Source organism: Rhincodon typus, chromosome 20, assembly GCF_021869965.1.
Source record: "Rhincodon typus isolate 14 chromosome 20, sRhiTyp1.1, whole genome shotgun sequence".
NCBI classification, from domain to species: Eukaryota; Metazoa; Chordata; class Chondrichthyes; order Orectolobiformes; family Rhincodontidae; genus Rhincodon; species Rhincodon typus.
In genome coordinates, this window is record NC_063351.1 from 44,798,155 (window position 1) to 44,817,178 (window position 19,024).

Genomic DNA, 19,024 nt, shown 5'->3' on the forward strand with positions numbered 1-19,024 from the left:
ATCCAAAACGTCAGCTTTCCTGCTCCTCTGATGCTGCTTGGCCTGCTGTGTTCATCCAGCTCTACACCTTGTTATCTCAGATTCTCCAGCATCTGCAGTTCCTACTATCTCTGAATAATTCCCAGATAATTGTTTTTTCTGATGTTGATTGAGGTGAACATTAGCAGATCACCACAGGACTTATGGTTGCGTGGATCTTTCACCCACTCAAGAAATACGTTACATCTGAAAACCAGCACCTCTGACCATGCAGCACTCCCTCGGTACTGCACTGGGAGTATCAGCCTGGATTTTTGTTCTTAAAGTCTCTGGACTGGGTCTCAAACAAACAACCTTTCCAATCAGATGTGAGAGTCACTGAGCCATGGCTGAAACTTCTATTTGGGTGGAAAAGGTTTGTCAGCATTGTCCCCCATCAGCCTTTCAGCAGTGCCCAGGATACTGCTTTGAATTCTATTATAGTTCAGAAATAATCACAGCAGAAAAAGGCCATCCAGCCCAGCAGACTTGTACTAATGTCTACACTCAGCTTAACCTTCCATTCCTCAGTCTCACCTCAGTTTATCCAGCTTACATTCAAATGTACTGATGGAATTCTTTTCACTTACTTGAGATAGTGAGTTCACCATTCTCACCACTCCCTGGGGAATAGGGCTCCTCCTGAATTCCCATTTGGATTTCTAAGGGACCTCCTTAACCCTCCACTGCTGATACAGTTAGGGGAGGCGATGGCCTAGTGGTATTATCGTCCGACTGTTAACCCAGATAACGTTCCGGGGACCCAGGTTTGAATCCTGCCACAGCAGATGGTGGAATTTGAATTCAGTGAATTTCTGGAATTAAGGATTTAATGATGACCGTGAATCCATTGCCGAGTGTCAGAGGGGGGAAAATGCCCATCTGGTTCACTAATGTCCTTTAGGGAAGTGGAAACTGCCATCCTTACCTGGTCTGGCTTACATGTGACTCCAGGCCCACAACAATGTGGTTGAATCTTAACTGCCCTCAGGGCAATTAGGGATGGACAATAAATGCTGGCCTAGCCCTCATCCCGTGAATGGATAAAGGAAAAAAAAAGTGCAAACAGCTTCATTGAGTCTATTCTATCGATCTCTTTCTTAATCTCAAAGATGCCTCTCAGGTCAACCCCTCAATCTTCTCAAAAAAGACCCTGATCCTGGTCAAAAAGATGTAACCCTGGGTGAAAAGAGATAACAACTGGTGCTGAGTACCATCCAGAGGACACATGCCTCATGGGATGGCACGGTGGCTCAGTGGTTAGCCCTGCTGTCTCACAGTGCCAGAGACCCAGGTTCGATTCCAGACTCGGGTGACTGTCTGTGTGGAGTTTGCATGTTCTCCCTGTGTCTGTGTGGGTTTGCTCCCACAGTCCAAAGATGTGCAGGGTACGTGGATTGGCCATGCTAAATTGTCCATAGTGTCCAGGGATCTTTAGGTTAGACATGGGAAATCAGAGGTAGGGGAATGGGTCTGGCTGGGATGCTATTCAGAGGGGCAGTGTGGACTTGTTGGGCCAAATGGCCTGTTTCCACACTGTAGGGATTCTATGATATTTGTCCCCACATGCTACTTTTTCCTTCATACCTGAAGGGATGTGGGCATTCCCGGCAAGGCTCATTTGCTGCTCATCCCTACTTGCCCTTGAGCTGAGAGATGTACTAGGGCCATTTCAGAGGGCAGTTAAGAGTCAGCCACTTTGCTGTGGGTCTGGAGTCATGTGCAAGCCTGCCCAGGTAAGGATGGCAGGATTCCCTCCCCAAAGGACATCAGGGAAGCAGATGGATTTGTCAAACAAAAGGATGGTTAGTTGCCACAGTTACCATTTGGTTTGCTGTGGTGCAGTGTTACTGACCCTCTCTGTGGGCCAAACATTCTGGGTTCAAATCCCACCTGCCCCAGAGGCACAGCTGAAAAGGTTAATTATTCCAGATTTTTAAAACTAGTTTACGGCATGTGGCTGATATTTATTGCCCATTCCTAATTGCCCTTGAGAAGCTGGTGGTGAGCTGCCCTTCTTGTTATGTAGCAGTACTTAAGCAGTAGCTAGACTTGCAATGCCCCTGGGGAGGGAATTCCACGATTTTGACCGTGCAACGGTGAAGGAACGACGATAAATTTCCAAGTCAGGATGGAGAGTGGCTTGGTGGGGAACTTGCGGGTAGTGGTGTTCCCATGTATCTGCTATCTTTGTCCTTCTAGATGGAAGGTGCTGTCTGAGGATCTTTGGTGAATTTCTGCAGTGCATCTTGTAGAGAGTACACACTGCTGCTACTGAGTGTCAGTGGTGGAGGGAGTGGATGTTTGTGGATGTGGTACCAATCAGGTGGGCTGTTTTGTCCTGGATGGTGTCAAGCTTCTTGAGTATTGTTCTAGGTATACTCATCCAGGCAAATGGAGATTTATGAATTGAATTAAAATTCAATCTAAACCCATGACCTTGAACATGGAACTCTGGGCCAGTGACTGTACCACCGAGGTCTCCTCTAAGCTGTGTAACCGTTCCGTTGTTTGGTGGCCTGCACACTAGATATCAGGTTGATGGAGGGCTCAATGCTGCACCCAGACCTCAGAGGGCCATATAATTCCCCAAAAACATGAGGCTGAACCTAGATTATCTTTCGCCACTGACAATTACTTTGATCAATGTGAGAGTCTAACTCAAACAATTTTCCACTCGGTACAGGGGATCCCTTCAATCCCTAAGAATCGGGACAGGGTGGCACGGTGGCTCAGTGGTTAGCGCTGCTGCCTCACAGTGCCAGGGATCGGGTTTGGTTCCACTTTCGGGCGACTGACTGTGTGGAGTTTGCACATTCTCCCCGTGTCTGCATGGGTTTCCTCCGGGTGCTCCGGTTTCCTCCCACAGTCACAAAGATGTGCAGGTTAGGTGGATTGGCCGTGCTAAATTGCCCAGAATGTCTAGGGACATGCAGGCTGGGTGGGTTAGCCATGGGAAATGCAGGGTTAAGGGGATAGAGTATGTGGGTGGGATGCTCTTCAGAGAGCTAGTGTGGCCTCAATGGGCCGAATAGCCTGCTTGCCCACAGTCTATGATCTTAAGGAGGAGGGAAATCGTCGCTCAGCAGGGCTGGCCTCCAGCTGCAGAATCCATTCAGTAATGAGAGCTGCCAAGAAGTGACAGGAGATAATTGGCCAAAAAACAGAAAAAAACCTGTCTCACATTGCTGTAGACATTGCAAGATTAACTCCTGCCCAAAGCTCCACCAAACACCACGGCGATTCGAACCCAAACTCCATGAGATCACAAGTAGCCCTTGGGCCAAGTTCCTTGTGATGTGAAATCCAATGCCTTAGACAGGATGTTATTTGTAAATGTGTTTCTTTAAATACAGGAGCAATTTTTGGCTTGGTTTAATTACATGTGGGAAGATGGCAGCCTGTGTTTCAGGCGTGGGACTGTGCACGTTCACACGTTCTCCACACAAGCAAGTCTCCGCCCTTGTGCAGATGTGGAATTGGCCTGAGGGACCATCACTCCCCAGCTCCAATACTGATTACTTGGACAGGGAAGCGTACTACTTGGTCAGGGAAGCGTACTACTTGGTCAGGGAAGCGCACTACTTGGTCAGGGAAGTGCACTACTTGCCCTGTTTCCTTTCTCAAGGGGCCTGTGTCCTTTCACCTTCCACTCAGTTTGCAATGCCACTTAGAACGGGCTTTGGGAAGAGAGGCTGTCGGAGCTGGGATTGCTTCCGAAGCTAGGGAGGTAACGAGGAAGGGGGCGTCAGATTGTGAGTGCAGAACAAAGAGAGGGCGAGTCTGAAATCCAACATGATGGCATGTCAAAGAAAGGGGATGGAAGGAAAGTGAGAACAACATAATTTGTGGTCAGGAGTTTCCATTTGGAGCTGGGCCGCTGATGTCGGGTTCAGATATGGGTGACCAACCCACGTTGTCTGCTCAGTTGTGACTCCATACTATCCTACTCATAACCTTGGCAAGCTCCCAAAACCATTCAGCCAATGAGAGGCTCTTTAGCATGGAAGGTGTTACAAACTGCCCTGCTAGCAAGACAGAGGGAGACAGGACACCTCTATCTTGAAGTACCCATACAAACATACTGATGAATCAAGTTCTGGGGACCCGGGTTTAAATCCTGCACAGCAGATGGTGGAACGTAAACTCAATTTAAAAAATCTGGAATTGATGGCCTACTAATGACCATGTTTCCATTGTCAATTGTCAGGAAAGACCAATTGTCAGGATATCCAAAGAACTGGGTCAGGAGATGCCTACAGGAACAGCATCAGAAAGATTCTACACGCTCCGACACACTCATCACACTACCCTACATCAGGAACACGTCAGAACTCACCACAAAACTCCTACGACCGCTGGGCATCAGAGTGGCACACAAACCCACATCAACCCTACGACAAGTGCTCATCCGAACTAAAGACCCACTCCCCGCCATGGACAGGACCAATGTCATCTACAAGATCCCCTGCAGAGACTGTGAGAAACACTACATCGGACAAACAGGAAGGAAACTAACAACAAGATACATGAACACCAACTGGCTACAAAAAGACACGGCCAATACTCACTCATCTCCATCCACATGGACAAGGAGAACCATGACTTCGACTGGGACAACACCAAGATCCTAGGACAGGCTAGGCAGAGACAAGCACGAGAATTCCTGGAAGCATGGCCCTCCACGAAGCAGGCTATTAATAAACACATTGAACTCGACCCCATATACATTTCACTACGGAGGAAACCCGGAAGTGAGGCAATCCATCGCAACGGACCCCAGAGTTTAAAAACCAGGCGGGAAAACACACCGACGCTTCATCAGAGGCTGCACTGAGGATGTTACCAAGCACGGTAACGAAATGTCTGCGGAACAACAAACCAGCTCGGCAAGCCAACCAACCTCAAGACCCATCTGCTTCACTGATGTCCTTTAGGGAAGGAAACTGCCATCCTTACCTGGTCTGGCCTACATGTGACTCCAGACCCACAGCAATGTGGCTGATTCTTAACTGCCCTCCGGGTAATTAGGGATGGGCAATAAATGCTGGCCTAGACAGCACAGCCCTCATCCCATAAATAAATAAAGAATCTTTCAAATGAGGGGCAAAATGACGCCACTCTGCCCCTCCACTCTGCTCTCCATTTAATCTGGATGTAACATCAACTCCACATTCCTGCTTACTGCTGATAACCCTTCACCCCCTCCAATAACAAAAATCTATCTCAACCTTTCACCCCCTCCAATAACAAAAATCTATCTCAACCTTTCACCCCCTCCAATAACAAAAATCTATCTCAACCTTTCACCCGCTCCAATAACAAAAATCTATCTAAACCTTTCACCCCCTCCAATAAAAAAAATCTATCTACCTCCGCCATAAAACTTTTCAAGGACTCTGCTTCCACTGACTCTGAGGATTGAGAGTCTTTGGAAAAATCTTCCTCAAGAGAAAACATTTCTTCTCGTCTTTGACTTGAACAGATGATTCCTGATTTTGAAACAGCCACTTCTGATTCTAGATTTTCCAACAAGAGGGAGCACTCTTTCCATGTCTATCCCTGTCATGACTCTTCAGTTTGTTTGGAGCAAATCACCCCTTAAATTCTTAAACCCAGTGAATACAAGTCGAACCTGCCCAACCTTTCCTTACAAGTCAACCCACCCAGTCCAGGTATTAATCCAGTCAACCTTCTCTGAACTGTCTCTGAAATATTAACTCCGACGAGGCAATGGCCTGGTGTATAATCACCAGACTCTATATCCAGAGACCCAGCTAATGTTCTGGTGAGGAAAAAAATAGAAATTGCTGGAAAAGCTCAGCGGGCCTGGCAGCATCTGCGAAAGAAATCAGAGTTAACGTTTCAGGTCGAGTGACCCTTCCTCAGACTCTGTTCTGTGACCCAGATTCAAATCCTGCCACGGTAAATGGTGGAATTTGAATTCGATAAAGAATCTGGAATTAAGAGTCTAATGATGACCATGAATCTATTGTCGATTATCGGAAAAACCCATCTGGTTCACTAATGTCCTTTAGGGAAGGGAACTGCCATCCTTATCTGGTTTGGCCTACATGTGACTCCAAACCCACAGCAACGTGGTTGACTCTTAAATGCCCTCAGGGCAATTAGGGATGGGCAATAAATACTGGTGTAGCCTGTAGCACCCGCATTCCGTGAATAAATTTTAAAAAAACCATGCCTTAAGTATGGACACCACTGCTATACACATAGTCCAGCCTCTCAGCTATCTTAAAATATTCTAAATCATAGTACAGGGCCACCATTGGATGGGGAAAGGCCAGGAGGGCAAGGTGTAAGTGGGGAGGCAAAAGTCTTCCTGGAGTGTAGATACTCTCGGTCTATCTGTTTGACAGAATAAAAGCAAAATGTGGATGCTGGGAATCTGAAAGAAACATCGAGAATGCTGCAGAAACGCAGCAGGTCTGGCATCATTGTGGAGAGAGAAACGCAGTTAATATTTCGAGATCAGTATGACTCCTCTTCCCAACTGGGTTTGTTGCCCCCGCGCTGATCTGCTCTAGGCATCTACCACACCCTTGACAGTGCCCAAAGCCTCCTGGGTAATTCCTTCATGTTAACTTTGCCAAGCTAACTGGTCCCCCTGGGTGGGGGGGCCACTCCATGCTCTATCTGCCCTTCCCGAAAATGGCTCATGGATGGCATGGTCTTGGAAAACTGGTGACTTGGCAGCTCAAAGTAACCGACTCACACGGAACACTCCCACTCCCACACTGGCTCCATGTCTCTGTTTTGCATGTGCTGACCTCAAGAGTGCATACTACCGAGGTCAAAGTAACTTTCCCCCAAAAGGGAGAGTATTTCTCAAATAGGGTTTCCAGCAAAGCCAGATTGCAGGTTAACTGATGAGGAACTGGATGGGTATTTGGTCGGAAGACAGTTCACAGCTTTAAGGGACAGAGGTAAATTACCAGGCCGGAGATTCAGTGCACCTAGGAGGTGAAATAGCCTTGACTCTGAGCGGTTGGAATTCCCAATGGAACTTAAAGGGATGGGACAGGTTCACAGCTAAACACTGCAACTGTTCTCCACTGGTTCTGCAACACCTGAAGACCAAATCCCTTCAATGCGAGCAGTAGGAGAGAGATCCAATGTGTGAACAGAACCATCCCCTTCCCCCAGTACACAGAGGCTATGCTCATGAGCAATGCCACAGAGGATAGGGGCGGCATGGTGGCTCAGTGGGTGGCACTACTGCCGCACAGCACCAGAGACTTGAGTTCGATTCCAGCCTCAGGCGACTGTCTATGTGGAGTTTGCACATTCTCCCTGTGTCTACGTGGGTTTCCTCTGGGTGCTCTGGTTTCCTCCCACAATCCAAAGATATGCAAGTTAGGTGGATTGGCCATGCTAAATTGCCCCATAGTGTCCAGGGATATGCAGGTTAGGGTGGATTGACCATGCTAAACAGTCCATAATGTCCAGGGATATGCAGGTTAGGGTGGATTGGCCATGCTAAACTGTCTATAATGTCCAGGGATGTGCAGGGTAGGTGCATTGGTCATGCTAAACTGCCCATAATGTCTAGGGATGTGCAGGGTAAGGTGGATTGGCCATTGGGAAAAGCAGGGTTTCAGGGATAGGGTACGGGAGTGGGTCTGGGTGGGATGCTCTTTGGCAGATCAGTGTGAACTCAATGGGCCAAACGGCCTGCTTTCACACTGTAGGGATTCTATTCTATGATTCTATGATCTTTCAGTGATCTATTCATTCAGCTCGATGGCTTTTCCGGTATACCTCAGCCTGATAGGCCTTCCTGAAGCGATTCCCAGTTCCTTGCGTGAAAGCCGGTCCTGCCACACAGCTGATCACTGCGTGCATGCCATTCTCGCAGGGGTGCAGTCTCTTCCCAGCGGATACCTGGATGGTGCACTGGGAGAGATGGGATTCATTGCCGTTGCATGTCACCTTGTGGATCCAGAAGCTCTTCTTCCTGGTGACTGAGGAGAGCCTTTCAAAGGTAAAACAGAAACAGAGAATGACAAATCCGGCCACTACTTTCTGCAACTCAATTACACTCAATCTGACTGTGTGTATCCATCTTTATCCTGGGACAGACAGCCCATGTGTTTTTCAAAATGGCGCTAACCACTTGTTACCTCAATACAGGATCCTACTACCTTAAACTGCTTAAACTGGATTAATCCATTTTGGCATTCCCTTGATTTCTTTGGATTCCATCAGAACATCTTGTAACGGGACATACTGTAACTCCAAGTGAATGTTAAAATGTTAAAAACTCTTCTATTAGGGGTAAGAGAGGGAAATCAGCCCTGCTTAACTTGCCTTCCCACAAGCCACACCTCAGTTCCTGGGAACTTCCACCAATCAGCATGGTGACAAATCGATAGCTCAAGGCCCGCACAGTGTCAGTTGTTTAAAAGAAAGGGGGCTTCCCTCTGTTTCTCAGTTGGGAACCCACATCCCCCTTGAGGCAGGATACCAAGTCATGGCAATGTTATCTGTCTGGTCTGGCTCAGACTTGGCATTGTGGGAGTTGCCTGCTACATTTAGCTTCAGCGTAGCTACAAGTAAGAGCCTTCAGCGAGGGTCCTGAGCGTCTGCTGAGCGGGGCTGAGACAGATCCATTTTTAGACAAGAAGGCAATCGAGGTTTATGGAGAAAAGGCAGGAAAGTGGAGTTAAGGTTTCTCAAATTAGGGTGGAGGTAGCTATTACGAGGGGTTTTAAAGAGAGTGGAGGTAGATACAGGTCAGAGGTAGGTTCCTCCAGCTTATCGGTGTGGACAGGATTGGGGGACAATATGTGACGTGTATAAAATATATGTAATATATAGCACCAGCAGGGTTACCAAGCAGAAGTTAAAGATTAGTCTATCGGGGCAGTACTGTGAGCAATTCCCAAGACAAAAATGATGAGCATTAGAATTTTTTTATTTTAAACATTTTTCGTTTTGAATTGTAAAATGTAAAGGGGTTGGTGAAGGGAATAGGTAACTAATGGTCAAGAATAATCCAGTTTTTGTTTATTTGTTGGTGAGGACAAGACCAGCATTTATTGCTCACCCCCATCGTTTCCCCTTGGGAAGGTGGTGGAGAGCTACTTCTTTAACTACTGCAGTCCTTAAGAGGTAAGGACACCCACAGTGCTGTCAGTTAAGGCATTCCAGGATTTTAGCCCCGTGACACTGAAGGAATGGCAATATATTTCCAAGCCTGGATTGGGTGGACCTGGAGAAGATGTTTCCACCAGTAGGACAGACTAGGACCAAAGGTCACAGCCTCAAAGTGAAGGGACAACCTTATAGAACTGAGATGAGAAGGAATTTCTTCAGCCAGAGAGTGGGGAATCTGTGAGACTCATTGTTGCAGAGTACTGTGGAGGCCAAGCCATCGAGTGTATTCAAGACAGGGATAGATAAGTTCAAGGAGATCAAGGATTATGGGGAGAAGGCATGAGAATGGAATTGAGAAACATTTTTGGTACGATAGAACGGCTGAGCAGACTCGATGGGCCGAGTGGCCTAATTCTGCTCCTATCTCTTATGGCCTTAAGTCAGGATGGTGAGTGGCTTGGAGGGGAACTTGCTGTGGGCAGTACTCCCTTGTATCTGCTGCCCTCGTCATTCTAGATGGTAGAAGGTGCTGTCAAAGGAGGCTCAGCTAGTGGTTTAGCTACACCATATAGTCCTGTGCTACGACAGGAAAGAGCACACGTCTCACGACTCCCGGACAAGAAATATCCTTGATTTAAGGTTGAAGGTCACCAGCACATTCAGGAACCGAGATATTTTCCTAATCAACCTGTTCCGAGATGTTGTTACACCTCTGGAGGAGGTGGGACCTGAACCTGAACCTCCTGGTCTAGCAGCAGGGACACTACCACTATGCCACAAGAACCCTCCAGCAGTCGATGGCATTTTTTTAAACAACTTAATTTCTAGTCAACCTGCTCAGCAATGTTATCATAAACTCAGCCGTCCTGCTCAAGGAGTAAGGACGCTGCCACAGCACAACACAGACCCTTCCAGTAGTAGATGAAATAGCAACAGCTAAGAGGAAGCACTCTTCATAAATATTTTTCCAATTAAAGCAATTAGTCTTTAAATAGTTAGCACCATCATGTTATTAGCAAGTAATAAACTCTGTCCTGTGCTCCGAACTTTTAGCATTTATATGCAGTCTAATGAAAACCTTCTGTTTCATGACAAGGTTTAAAAAAAAGCAGTTGGTTTGGCTGTTGAAATACTAACTTAATTTGCCATGCAAGGAGGTCATCGAGAGGGCTCTCAGGCTAGCTGCTGTTTACAGCATAATGTTTGATGCACCTTTGAAAAGCCTAGTGATCATTACCTGGCTTTGGGATTCTTCATCTTTTGATCCCACAGCTTCCTGTATGAAAAGAATGCAAAAGATTAATATATTAAGGGAGAGCATTGATACGAAGCATTAGAGCCAGACACGTGATCAAGTGGGGATATAAGCCACCCTATTTTTATGTACACACAGGATTAGGAGCTGTTTTAATTTCATGAATAAAGCTTTTGCTTTCGTTGCATTTGTGAATGTCTTGTGAGTTTGTCTTGTAGCCAAAAATACGAAAATAGCCAAGTTGTTCATTCCCACAATTCTACTGAATGGTATTTAGCCAGAGCAACTTGCTCAAGCAAGTGAATGGGCGTTGATAGGAAGGAGCGATGAACAAGGGGTCTATGGTCTGCCAGGTAAAAAGGTCACCAACATCAGAGGTAAACAATGACAACAAATAGTTAAGGTACTGGAGATTTAATCAATGCAAGAGACACTGTGCTGACTAAAGCCATGTAAATGTATTAAGGTATCATTCAATCTGCCACCAGATGGGACACATGGAATTCATTGATGCGATCTGGGTGTCGCTTGCTGGGTCAACATTTATCATCCATCCCTAGTTACCCTTGAGAAGGTGGTGGTGAGCTGCCTTCTTGAATTGCTGCAGTCATTACAGTTTAAGTCACCCCAATGATGCAGTTAGGGAGGGAATTCCAGGATTTTGACCCAGCAACAGTGAAGGAACAGCGATATATTTCTCAGTCAGGATGGCGAGTAGCTTGGAGGGGAACTTGAAGGTGGTGGTGTTCCCATATATCTGCTGTCCTTGTGGCGGAGAGATGGTTGATTCTGGAGCTAGTTAATTTAGCATTTACTATAATTTAAATATTTATTATAATTTGTTATAATTTAAATGTTATAAGTTAGTATTTATTTCATAGTATGACAATTGATTGAGATGTGGTATCAATTCTCATTTACTAACACAACACAGTGTGGAGCTGGAGGAACACAGCAGGTCAGGCAGCATCGGAGGAGCAGGGAAGTTAACATTTCAGGTCGGGACCAGATCCGCACCCTACCCTATCCCTGTAACCCTGCATTTCATATGGCTAATCCAACTAGCCTGCACATCTTTGAACATTATGGGTAATTTAGCACGACCAATCCAGCTAACCAGCATATTTTTGGACTGTGGGAGGAAACCGGAGCACCTGGAGGAAAACAACGCAGACACAGGTACCATACCAGACACTCTGACCAGGGTCCCGACCTGAAACGTCGACTTTCCTGCTCCTCTGATGCTGCCTGGCCTGCTGTGTCCCTCCAGCTCCACACTGTGTTATCTCTGACTCCAGTATCCACAGTTCTTGCTATCTCTGAGTGACTTACTTGTGACTGAGTCATGTTTAAAAACCCATACAGGGATGGCAATGGGAGGGTAGATTTTGTTTGCCACCATGTTAGAATGTAACAGTACAGTATAGATGCTATTGGCTAGTAATCCAAAAGTTTAAACTCACAATCTAAAGAACACGAGTTCAGTGCCACTGGAAAGTGCATGTTTACAGATATCATTTGAACACAGAGCTGGTCTGGGTCCATATCCTATGACTTCCTTTTACTCTTTCATGGGACATAGACATCACTGGGGAAGCCAACATTTAATACCCAACCTTGATTGCCCTAGAGGTGGTGGTAATGATAGAATCTCTACATTGTGGAAGCAGGCCATTCAGCCCATTGAGTCCACACCGACCCTCCAACAAGCATCCTTCTCAGACCCACACCCTACCCTATCGCTGTAACCCTGCATTTCCCATGGGTAACCAACCTAGCCTGCACATCTTTGAACACTATGGGTAATTTAGCTTGGCCAATCCACCCTAACCTGCACATCTTTGGACTGTGGGAGGATAGCGGAGCACCCGGAGGAAACCAACACGGACGCAGGGAGAATGTGTAAACTCCACACAGACAGTCACCTGAGGCTGGGATTGATGCCATTCTTACAACTTGAGATTCTCATCCGTTCTCAGCTTCACGTATTTCAGCAAGGTATCAGGGAACACTGAGATTCATCTGGCATCTACAGGGTAAATCCCGGAAGAACCACACATGTGGGAAGGGGCAAAAACTGACCAAAGGAATCTCTACACATTCAGATGGACATGCATCTCTCAAAGCACCTGGATGGTTATAGCAGAACTGTATCCCTTCAAAAGGCTATTGATGTTTATTATTGTTTCACATAACTATTATCGACGGCTAACTGAGAAATGCTAGAGCCAATATCTTTGCTTTTCAGTTAGAAGCAAAAACAAGAAGCTGTCACTTTGAAGATATGCATTACTTTAATTCTTTCCTCGAATAATTTAATAATAGTTTCCAACTCCAAAGAAGTCAGAAGCTGCTACCAGAAAATGTAATTATTTATGATATGGTGCAACTGTATTAAAGATTGGTCGTTAGATTTTTTTTCAGATACGTAGAAGAGAAAAGAGTGTTTAGGGAATGGAAATATTTTGAACTCTGGGACATGAGCTTGACTCTGGGTTAGGCTTGGCCAGGTTTGAGTTAGATCAGCGAAGCAACAAAAAATTGCATTCATGTAGCTCCTTCAGCATAGTAACGGACCTCACAGGCACATAATCAGACACATTGGTATTTGCTGTATTGAGAAGGTGGGGCAGCCACTGGGTTTCTTTAAAGGCACAGGTTTCGAGGTGCTCCTGAAGAGGGGGTAGAGAGAGAGAGAGAGATGGAGGGGCAGAGAGCTTCAGACTAGGAATTCCTGAGCTCCGAGCCCAGCTAACTGAAGATACAGCCGCCAATGCTGAAGTACAGGAAGTTGAGGATGGATGAGGATCCCCAGTTGTAAGAATGCAGAGTTCTCTGAGCATTCATGGGCTGGAAGAGGTTAGAGTTATAGGGACGGTATGAATGGGTTTATCAAGGGGGTGAAAATTTTAGTCAGTCCAGAATTAGGGGCACTGATTTTAAAATTGAAAGTTGCCCCTTCAGCACCAGGATGAGGAGAATTTTATTTTTCTCTCAGAAGGCTGTGAAACTTTGGAACTCGCTGCCTTGGAAGGCAGTGGAGACTGGGTCATTGAGTATTTTAAAGGCAGTGGTGGATGGATTCGTATAAGACAAGAGAATCAAAGATTTTTGGGATTGATAGGAAGGTGGAACTTGAAACACAAGCAGATAAGCCAAGACAATAGTGAATCGTGGAGCAGACTCGAAAGGCCTCCCCTAATCGGTAAATTCAGTGTTGATAATCCAACATCAAACAGCAACACAGAAGTGGCGGGATTTGGTACAAGTGCCTTTATTTCAATATCTGTTACTGTTTTTCCACATCAAGTAACTACAGTGAGGATTTTCCCATTTTCAGCTGAAGTGTTATATCAAGTGACATCCAAAGAACATAGAGAACATAGATCAGCACAGCACAGCACGATGTTGTGCTGAACTTTTACCCTAATCCTAAGGTCTATCTAACCTCCATCCCTACCTTATACTTTCACTCATATGCCTGTCTAATAGCCGCTTAAATGCCCCTAATGAGGCCGACTCCACTACCCTCTCCGGCAATACATTCCACGCCCCAAACACTCTCTGAGTAAAGAACCTACCTCTGACGTCTCCCCTATAACTACCTCCACTCACTTTAAAACTATGCCCCCTCGTAATAGCGACTTCCACCCTAGGAAAAAGTCTCTGGCTGTCCACTCTATCTATACTTCTGATCATTTTGTACACCTCTATCAAGTCACCTCTCATCCTTTGTCATTCTAAAGAGAAAAGCCCTAGCTCTCTCAACCTTTCCTCGTAAGACCTTCCCTCCATTCCAGGCAACATCCTGGTAAATCTCCTCTGCACCTTTTCCAACGCTTCCACATCTTTCCTATAATGAGGCGACCAGAACTGGACACAATACTCCAGATGTGGCCGAACCAGGCTTTTGTACAGCTGGAGCATAACTTCACGGTTCTTGAACTCAATCCCTCTACTAATGAAAGCTAAGTCCAGTTTGCCATGGCTTAGAGTAACTTGTCTCGTGTGACCTCTCACCTGGCATCTCATTCGTTGACAACCGGCCTCTTGGGCACCATTTCCTGGGGCATCAGATAGCTGCAGAGGTGGAAGTGTTAACCATTGCCAGGACCTTCTGCCTTCACGCTGCGTATTTAACGTCCAACTGCGCAACCTCTTACAACACAGCAAGCCAGCAGCTCACCCTCTCACCATGGTGCTGACCATCATTACCAAACACACGGCACAGAGGAAAGGAAAACTTGCTCAGCACCTCCCAGACTGGGAGGCAGAGGTAGATGGGATGGTGGAGAGGAGAGGATCCTTTTTCCTAGCTATTTTCCAACATGGCTGGTCCCTTCCCATTCCTTTGAGGTTTGATCATATTACAAGTTCAAAGGATGGTATTTGAATATACAAACAATCTGATGCAAACAGAGTGTAGGGCTATGACATTGGAGCAAAGGAGGAGCCCACTTTAGTCCCTTGAGCCGGTGATGAAATCTAAAAGGTGCCAGTGAGACTTCTAAGCAATTAGCCCACTGACCTTTCTTCACCTCCTGTGCCCACAAGACCATGCAGATGTTCCCTGTGCATTTGGCAGGTAACTTACATTCCCTTCTCTCTCTCTCGCCCAGCACCACCTATTGGAAACACCGGGTCAGGGGTCCATTCACTCCCTTCTCAACAATTTACTTGTGTCACAGCTGAACTCTATAAACTATAGACAACGCCGGCTTTGCGCACAATGCTTCCTGAGGTCAAATCATCCCCAGTACTCATGCAGTTTTTGCATGGAGAATGAGCACTTAAGACGAGACAAAGGTGAGCTGGTTGCTACACTCCTGTAGCCGAGAGAGAGTCAGCCCTTCTGAGACAGGTGGGACTCTCAAGAGATGCAGAGTCAAGGTGAGTAAATGGGGTTGAGGACAAGCAGGACCTAGTCTCCTCCTGTTCCTAACAACAACAACTTCAATGTGGAAAAAAAAAGCACTTCACTCCAACACAGCACTGCTCCCTAGCACCGCGGCAACACAAACAGAAAGTTAAATTATATAATATGAGCTCAACAAAGTATAACTAAATGGAGCTGTTTGTTTGCATTCAATAGTGAAACTGAAGCTTCAACCTGTCGCCATTAATTCAGACGTCAATACTGAGAACATGCCCAGTTATTCTCAAAGGAGCTGGCTGCGATAATTATGGACCATGACGTGGTTTCTTTGATCAAACACATGATATCTGATCTAAGTGCTGCTCTAGATGTCAGTTCCTGTAACAAGAACTGAGTTCTTGTTGAGACAGATATCTTGAACTTTATTAATAATGCTATTTGTTATGATATCTCAGACATACACACAGTCTGGCTTCTGTGCTTACTGACTGTTACCGGTAAATGATATAATCGTAGCTGTCTGATTAAACCCTCCATTCCCCTGAACAGGTGATGAATGAGAGCAGGATTTGGGCTGGGGCTGGGGTCACTGTGCCTTGTCCAGGAATAGAGCCCAGGCCAGGAGCACCATTAGAGCCTGTGATTTCTATCCCTGGCGCTATTTAAATGTACACTACCTGCCTGGTCCAGAATTTGTACAAATAACACAACAGACGATGTAGGTATTTGACACAGGATCTGCTCTACATCACTTGGGTCCAGCGACTCTGGCCTTACAGAGTCATGAACAACATTTTTCTTTGCAAATTAATTCCCACAGGCCAGAGATTTTAACTGTAATGTCCTATGTGATTTTGGAGGTTTTCTCTGTAATGTAAGCCAGGCTTCTGCACAAGAAGCACCAGCCATTCTCCCTCAGTTTAAATTAGCACCAGACGCACTTTAACGTTACAATACGCTTCCCTGATGGAAAGGACTTTCTTAAAAAGCTGCATAGAAACCTGAGGCTGCCAGTTTCCAATCCTTGCTGACCATCAGCAGCTCGATGACTAAAACAGAATACATCCTTGCCAGGTCAAAGTGAAAAATAAAGATTGTTGGAATCTGGTGAAGTGTCCTACTGTTTCAATTCTGATCCACTTTAGCTAAGGCCTGTAAAAGGTTAGCTTTCACTTGGCCAAAGCAACTTGGCACAGGACTGGGCCATTCAGCCCCTTCAGCCTGTTCCACTATTCATTGAAATCACTGCTGATCTGTGGCCTAACTCCGACCTTTGGCCCATATCCCTTAATACGTTTGCCTAACAAAAATCTATCCATCTCAGATTAAAAACTAACAACTGATACATCAGCTGTTTGTGGAAGAGAGTTCCAAACCTCTCCCACCCTTTGCGTTTTGAAGTGCTTCCTAACATCGCTCCTCTAAGGTCATGCCCTAATTCTCAGACTATGCCCCCTCATTGTAGAACCCCCAAACAGTGGAAATAGTTTACTTTTATCTACCATGGCTTTTCTTGTTAATATCTTGAAGATGCTAATCAAATCACCTCTTAACCTTCTAAATGCTACAGGAAACAGTCCTAATGTGTATAATCTCTCCTATTAACTGAAGTTCAGGTCTCATTCCTGTAAACCTACATTGTACTTCCTCCAAGGCTAATCTATCCTTCTGAAGGTGTGCTGCCCAGATCTGTGGTTAGTACTCCAAGTAGGGTCTAATCGGGGTTTTGTATAACTGTAGAATAACTTCTGCATCCTTATTCTCCAGTTTGAACTTTCTAACTTATTTCTTTATTTTTCTATTTTTGTACCTAAGGGTTTGTACCTTGGTATCTTTGTACCTAAGATGGCACTGGGAATGGTGATATTGTACACTTATCACTGTACTCCTGTACTTGAGTACACATGACAATAAAATCTAAATCTAAATCTAAATCTGATCTCCCTTTACGATGCCTGATTGGCATTCAGAGCCAAATACTCAGATGCCACACTAGCTGAGCTGTACACATGAGTGCAGGCATTCAATAATCATAGTGATATTTTGAAACACTCGTAAATAAACCCTATTGCACTTCTATAAACTATAGTAATCTTTGCACTGCCTTGAGATACATAAAACATATGACACCCAGAGGAACACAGTAAATATACTGGAATTACCAGGCGTTATTACTACAAGTGAGGTTTCATTATTTTTGCCTATTCATTTTTTTTATTAATTCTCGCGGTCAGTAGCTGAGATTGTAGTGATTATAAACTAATAAGCATTAAGAAAAATAAATAGGACTGGAAAAATAAAATAAGTAAAAATAAGATGTTTGATTACACTGCAAGTAGCCACACTAATATATTGAATTATTTCATTTAGTTTGAAGCACTTTCTCTGCAACTCACCTCTTGACTCCCCAAAAACTGTCCACCACCTACAAGGCAGTAGTCAGGAGTGTGATGGAATACTCCCCACTTGCCTGGATGAGTGCAGCTCCAACAACACTCAAGAAGCTTGACACCATCCAGGACAAAGCAGCCCGCTTGATTGGCACCACATCCACAAACATCCATTCACTCCACCACAGCAGTGTGTACTATCTACAAGATGCACTGCAGAAGTTCATCAAAGCTTCTTAGACAGCACCTTCCAAACACACAACCACTTCCATCTAGAAGGGGAAGTGCAGCAGATACATGAGAACACCACCATCTGCAAGTTCCCCACCAAGCCACTCATATTGGGGCAGCAGGGTGGCTCAGTTGTTAGCACTGCTGCCTCACAGCACAAGGGACCCAGGTTCGGTGATGTCTGTGTGGAGTTTGCACATTCTCCCCATGTCTGCATGGGTTTCCTCCAGGTGCTCCAGATTCCTCCCACAGTCACAAAGATGTACAGGTTAGATGAATTGGCCATGCTAAATTGCTCTTAGTGTCCAGGGATGTGCAGGCTAGGTGGGTTAGCCATCGGAAATGCAGGGTTACAGGGTAGGGGGTTGGGGTCTAGGTAGGATGCTCTTCAGTGGGTCAGTGTGGACTCGATGGGCTGAAGGGCCTGCTTCCACACTATAGTGATTCTATGATCAACCTGACTTGGAAACATTTCGCTGTTCCTTCACTGTTCCAAAACCCTGGAATTCCCTCCCTAAGAGCACTGAGGGTTTATCTACAGCATATGGACTACATTGGTTCAAGAAGGCAGCTCACTACCACCTTCTCAAGGGCAATTAGGGATGAGCAAGAAATGCTGGCCAGCCAGCGACACCCATTTAAGGATAACGTAGATGATCTGCATACTGTATGCTCCACATGGCAGATAAAATGATTCAGGACTGACCCTTGATTGATCATTAAAACCAGTGAGTTACATTCAGAAAGGAGGCAAACTGATCATAAGAGACAAAGCACCAGTTGTAGCTTTTATCTTGAATCCAGATCAAGGAAATCTCTGGTTGACACCAAGAGTCTTGAAGAAGCACCAGCAGAGGACCTGGGCTCTCCTGTGAGTGTCAGTATTGGGCACCCTCCTGCTTCCCATTGGTGTGTTTCAGTTGTCTGGGGAAAATCTAGTTCTCTCAAGTGCCTTCCACAGTTGAGCAGCTCACCAGCCTGAACAACATGAACAACAGCCACTTTGGGCAAGGGTCCTGAGGGGATCCCTGTGTAAGCTTGGCACAAGGTTAGGTGACACTGTAGACAGTGTAGGTGACAGCATGAAATTTCAAAGGAATAGTGATAGACTGAGTGAATGGGCAAAACTGTGACAGA

At 45.6% G+C, this 19,024-nt stretch overlaps 1 protein-coding gene across 1 annotated transcript in view; it reads right to left on the reverse strand.

The window, feature by feature from the left end:
• The window catches only part of LOC109925460 (lysyl oxidase homolog 4-like), a 34,242-nt gene that overhangs the window by 6,044 nt on the left and 9,174 nt on the right, over positions 1 to 19,024 (reverse strand). Inside the window, exons 3-4 of the mRNA XM_048609223.1 lie at positions 10,373 to 10,411; positions 7,798 to 8,011 (exon numbers count right to left, since the gene is read on the reverse strand). Of these exons, the coding sequence (XP_048465180.1) occupies positions 7,798 to 8,011; positions 10,373 to 10,411 (253 nt within the window). The remainder of the gene's footprint in view (positions 1 to 7,797; positions 8,012 to 10,372; positions 10,412 to 19,024) is intronic.